The sequence below is a fragment of the Macadamia integrifolia genome, chromosome 4 (assembly GCF_013358625.1).
Source record: "Macadamia integrifolia cultivar HAES 741 chromosome 4, SCU_Mint_v3, whole genome shotgun sequence".
In the NCBI taxonomy this organism is placed as follows: Eukaryota; Viridiplantae; Streptophyta; class Magnoliopsida; order Proteales; family Proteaceae; genus Macadamia; species Macadamia integrifolia.
In genome coordinates, this window is record NC_056560.1 from 14978815 (window position 1) to 14984835 (window position 6021).

Here is a 6021-nt window from a genome sequence, read left to right on the forward strand (position 1 = left end):
ACACTATAAAAAAAAGGAAAAGCATACAAACCCAATCCATATAAAAAACCCAAACCCGGTAATCGATCTTCCTTCCCATTTCAAACCCTAGAGAGAATCGCCTTCTTTCCCTCCCATTTGAAAAACCCCAGTAAGCGATTCTTTCTCTTTCCCTCCCGCTCTCAACCTTAAAGGCTAAAACCTCTGCAAAACCTTTAAATCTGGAGCCCTGAAACGAAGATAAATCCCAGAAATAAATAAAAGAATCGGTGATATACTGAATTTTGCTAGATTGGCAAAATAGAGGTGCGTTTGAACGTGTTCTGCGGAAGGATTTGTAGAAGGATCGAAGATCGCAATAGACGGAAAACTCCACCGATAGCAACCCCAATTCCAATTCTCCCCGTTTATCTGCTACTCCACCAGCTTTATCATTGTTCTAGTTCTCCATTACAGATCTATGGCTGTACAGAGAATTAGAAACTAGAAAAGCGTTCTATTTAACACCAAATAGCAGGTTTAAAAATCTCACGTGAAAGATTACTAAATTCAGTAAACCTACTGAACTGGAAGGAAGGATCAAGCGATATCTTCCCATTTCTCCATTAGGATTTTTGAAATGGGAGGGAAAGATAGAAGCTGGAAGATGGGAGAGAGTCGGGTATGGGTTTTTTCTTGTCGGGTAGGTTTTGTGATTTTGGAGATGCGTGGGTCCCTTCTCATATCGGTTGGATTAAAAATCTACCAAGTTTCGATCTCACAGAGGTGGAAGGTAAATGATTGGAGCGTCAGTCCAATCGTCTGCGAGGAGTCGAATCACCCGTTCAGACTCTAGGAAATTTTTAAATTTTTCAGTTAGGCTTGGGCCAATGGTAGCCCACCAAAACAGCCCAACCCTTCTATACATTGACGGGTAAGGTGAAACAGTAGGCTATTAGGCCTGTTTGTGGGGTGGGATAGTTCTACGAACTTTGGTGAAGTGGGATAGTTAAACGAACTCTCTCTCACCCCTTGAGATTTTTGGTCATTTGGAGGAAAGTGGGTGAGAAAATGTATAGACAGCCTTCTGTTCCTTTGGTTTTATTGTCAGCTGACGTTTTTCACATATTCTTCCACTCCAGCCATTTTCAAAGTTGCTAGAAATCCTAAGGGAAGTGGTTGGAGATAGAGCGAGCTTTTAGCAACTCGAGCAACTGCCGCCCTTACAAGCCTGTGCATCCTCCCTGTCTACAACTTCTCATGACCCCAATCCCTTTCATGTTTTCATGGCCGACGATTACAAGTGCAATCAAAGGTGTTGGAACAAACAAGAGTTTACAGGTCCATTGCACATTGGGTTCACTTGCAAATCCAACAACAGCAACAGGGATTTCAGCGGAGGTTTGGTTCTGGGTTTTAGATGGGTAGCATGGTGGGCTCTCTAACAGGCCCAACAACGGGCGTCTCTGCAACCGCGCTCTATCTCACTCACTTTTCCTCCTTAGCCTCCGGATCAATCCTCATTTTCCCTTATGTTGCAAGCCTCTAAAAATAAATAAATAAAAGATTGCGGAGGAAGAAGATTATGATGCCCGGCTCTTATGCCCACTTGTGTTGGAAGCTTTAAAAAAATAAAAAAATAAAAAGAACCAAATAAGAAGGACGACGATGATGTTTTCAGATTTTACACACTCTCTCTCTCTCAACTAATCGACAGTGGAATGGGAAAGTTGAGTGTAACTTTTGACTTTCCTATTATGTCGGTTCAATAGTCCCACCACATCACCATGTGGGTCTCAATCCTTGAAAAATCCCACTAAACAAACGGGGCTTAGGAGTGAATATCGAACGACCTTGATACAATAGCTTTCATGGGCCATACTCCCGAGTCCAGCCCCCACATAAAACATTAAAAAATATATATAAATAAATAAAAAATATCAATCAATAACCAGCTTGTTTATGCAAAATCATTAATTGAGGTAGATTTTTTGGGTTTAAAAACTCAAAATCGAGTATAGGATTGGTTTCCATTGATTTTGAATCAAATCATCCTAGATTTACTGGCATTGTCCATTGATCCAACTCGGCGTAAATCAACTTAATTGGCATCGATCAATTTTGAGTCAAATCAATAGGTTTCAATTTAATGTGTTTAAAATTTTCATTAGAGAATTGGAATTTAGAGGGCAAACCATTGACTCGAGGTTTCTAATGACAAGGCAATTCAGGTTCAATTTAATACCAATGACACCCTGATTAATTTTGAATATTTAATTGAAAGAAAATTAATTAAAATAAATAAATAAATATCTTATTGTAATCAAAATGGTGAATTAAGAGACCGTTAAAATAGTACATTTTTTTTTTCAAATGATGGTAATTATGCCATTTCACATAAATACTACATTCAATAATTAAGAGATGGTTGCAACCGTTGGAATGATAATGAAGTATTTCTTTTTCTTTTTGGTAATATATATCATGAAGTATTTCCAATCAATATAAATACTAAAGGGTTTAGGTGGAGCCCGCGGATCTAACTATATTGTTGAGGAAGTAACTGAATTGTATGGATCTATCAGTAGTTTTACAATGCTACGTTGCTACCTTTTCGATCTATTGCGCCATCCATTTCTACTTAATGGTACCTATGGTAGTGCATCAACTTTATAAAGAAAGCAGTCAAATGATCTTCCTTTGGTACCTAGGTCCTAGGAGGTCATCAATTTTTTGAATACCTTAGATTTAAGGAATAAATGACCCGAAGCAAAAATCAGACTTCTTCATCATCATGCTGGTTGTATTGGCATGATTCTCTAGCCACGAGATACAGGAAGCATTATTTTCATATTATTTTTTAGGGCGAAAAAATAGTCCCTGCTCGCATGATCATTGTGTCCAAAATTCAGACACGGAGGGTGGCAAAATACATCTGTCACCTCTACGAAACTCAAAAAATCAAAATATATCCCCTCAATTCCTTATATTATTTTTACTATTTTTGTTCACCCTATGTGCACATGGTAAGATAATATTACGTGAAAGGTGTAAGGAAGAATTAAAGATTATGGTTGTTATCAAATAATGGCATAAGGCTGAAAGGAAGGAGGGTGAGAAAATTCAAGGTGGATGAAGATGATGTGGGGCCTTAAATTAAAGAAAGCAACTATTATCATAAAGAGATTTGAAAAGATGGGGAAGAAGCAACCCTAGTATGTGGACCAGGTTTTAATGACAGGAATCGGTGATGGAATCAGTATTTGTTGATCTTGATACAGTTTGATTTGGAATTGGCCAGCCCCAAATAACCCTAGACTTAGCTGAAATTAATTTGATTTGAAATGGTGGAAATCAAGATCGGTTCCAGTTGACTTTCAAGTCAAATGGAATCAGGGTCAGCTTGGGAAATCTAACCTGGAACCATGCATCTATCTACACAATCCCTAATTCGCCCAAACTATTTAGACAACCCTCGGATGAATGAGCCCACTGTCTTAATTGTTACAACTTTGCCACAAGCTAGAACTCTATTTCTAGAGAACAACTGTTCCTCAAGAAGCAAGTACTCTCTCATATCTGATGAACTCATGCTTTCTTCTGTTCTTCCATCTCTTTCAAACCTTCTCCATATAATAATCATTTCCATCTTTTGAATCTCCAAAAGCCAAAAGCTCCTTTCTTATCCAATTCTTTTCTCTTTTGAACCTGTTTCTCTTCAAATCTCCCTTTCCCTACTTCATTGGCCTCTCCAGGGATCTCAAAACAGCATCTGTAAGCTATATATAGTCTGCCAAGCTTCTCCAGACCAAGCCCTTGTCTTGCTTCTGCAATTTTTTTCCTTCCCAACTAACAAAGCTCCATGGCCACTACTACAGTCACATTAACATCAACCTGCGATGCCAACCTTTCCCGTTCCTTGGCATACGAAAATAACGATACCCATGTACGTGAAGCCTCATTTTCTTCTTATCTCAGTAGCACGGAAGAGACTTTCATACTAAAGCTTGCCGAGTTGACTCGGAATTCATCTCCCACCATTTCTGTACCCCAAGAACCTCCATCTCACTACCAAATAAGCTTAGAAAGAAAGAAGAGTCGTGACGGTGAAATCAGTGTATTCGGTGCTGAAAGATACTTCAATGGCGGAATGGATGACGATACACCACGAATTGTTGAGGAAGTTGCCGCAGCGAAGCAGCATCAGAGAGATCATGAGCGTCCCAATCTCCAATTCGTGAAAACCAGAATCAAGCACGGCACTCCCAGTACCTGTTCGGAAGTCAGTGGGAACAGCCAGAGTGCGTTACTGCCAAGTTTCTTGAGAGACCAATCTCCAATTAAGCAGAACAGGTTACAAGCTAAGAGATTTTTTGCCAGTCTGGGTTGCAATTACTGTTCTTGTTCTGATAAGAAATCTATCTGCGTCGAAGAAGACAGTAAGAATTCAAGAAACTACAAGGGCAATGTCGATTTTGGAGGGTTTTATGGAAAAGAGATGACCACAAAGGAACCCACTAAAACCCTTCTTCAAGGTAATCCTCCCATTGATCTGGTTGGAATTCGAGTCAAGCAAAACCAGTTCAAAGAAGACATGCTCTGCGAAAAGTTCGATAAGCTGCGTTTCTCTATGGTGGATCAAGGGGATGAACAAGAAGAAGAGAAGCGGAGGAAGTCACAGGATGTATTTGGATACCCAATTAGAGAAGTGAAATTGAATAATCAGGACAGAGGATTAAATTTGTTACCTTGGGATGGAATTCCCAAAATCAAGGACAGCCCAGCAACATCTGGTGGAAATGGAATTTACGACCTAGACATGGAGAGCGATGCGAGTTCGGATTTGTTCGAGATCGAGTCTCTCTCAGGAAATACTAATCGATGTCTCACTCGACAAGCATCGGATGGCATGTCAAGCTGCGTGAGTGGTCCATTTTACGAGCCAAGCGAAGCGAGCATCGACTGGAGCGTCGTCACCGCCAGTGCTGCAAATTTCTCAACTGTTTCGGATTATGACGAAAGAGGGTCAGTTTCATCAACTCTTAAAAACCCTAATATGATCTCAAATACAACCACCACCACCACCACCAAAACCACCATGACCAAGACAAGAACAACCTCAACCTCAACCTCAACCTCAACTTCAGCCAATAAGGAACGGAGACCAAGTATATTAATGTCAGGTTGCAGGAATCACAAGGCAGTAAAGGTAGCAGCTGATGCATACAAGATGTCTGAGAATAAGGGAAACCCAAACACAAAGAGGCGACAAGGCTTGTCTGATCCATTGGTACCCATCTCAAGGTTTCAAGCAGAGACCAAGGCCATCGACTTTGAATCAACCAATCGAAACTGGGGAGCTTTCACTACAAGGTCACTCCCCCAATCGAAATCGGCACATGCTTCACATTTCCTGTACATGCAGTAGCCCAAGGACCATGCCAGGAAGAAATCTGCCTTTATAAGTTATTGTAATAAGTTAATGTCATGATTTCTTCAGTTCTCTATGTTTTGAATTTGATACAGAAAGCACAGTATCTGTGACCTTCTTGTTCATCAATGGATCTGGAATTCTTGATATCCAAAATTTAGGTTTTAATAGTGCACCAATCGAAATTTCCTTCTGCACAAGCAATACACTATTCTTCCATTTTCAAACTTAATTGGTTCTGAAGTATATAGTTTGCTTCTTTGTTTACAGTATGGCATGGTCTGTGGTGTGCATCCACGTGTCCGCGTAAAGTGTAAATTTGTAGTCTTGTGAGAAATGCCTGAAAAGCTACGGTTGAGGGTTGAACAGATAGAGACGTGTCTATACATATACATATATATATATATATATATATATATGTATACATACATAGATGTTGATAAATAGATTGATATGCAATCTCCCATAAGTACGAAGGAAAATGAACAATAGAAGTAGATGAGTAGTGAACATAAAGCAAATGGAAGTAAGTATTCAGTTTCTCTCCACCCATGGTGAAGAGAGAATTCACCCCATCTGATGGTCTGATTGTGTTAGAAAAAAGATATTTGGGATCATATATCCCAATCCCC

General features: G+C 39.7%; 1 protein-coding gene across 1 annotated transcript; it reads left to right on the plus strand.

The window, feature by feature from the left end:
* Positions 1–3329: 3329 nt before the first annotated feature.
* LOC122076103 (protein PHYTOCHROME KINASE SUBSTRATE 1-like) lies at positions 3330–5568 on the plus strand. Its single transcript, XM_042641396.1, has one exon. It carries the CDS (start codon positions 3821–3823, stop codon positions 5384–5386), a length of 1566 nt encoding a protein of 521 aa, XP_042497330.1. The 5' UTR covers positions 3330–3820; the 3' UTR covers positions 5387–5568.
* The last annotated feature ends 453 nt before the right edge of the window (positions 5569–6021 follow it).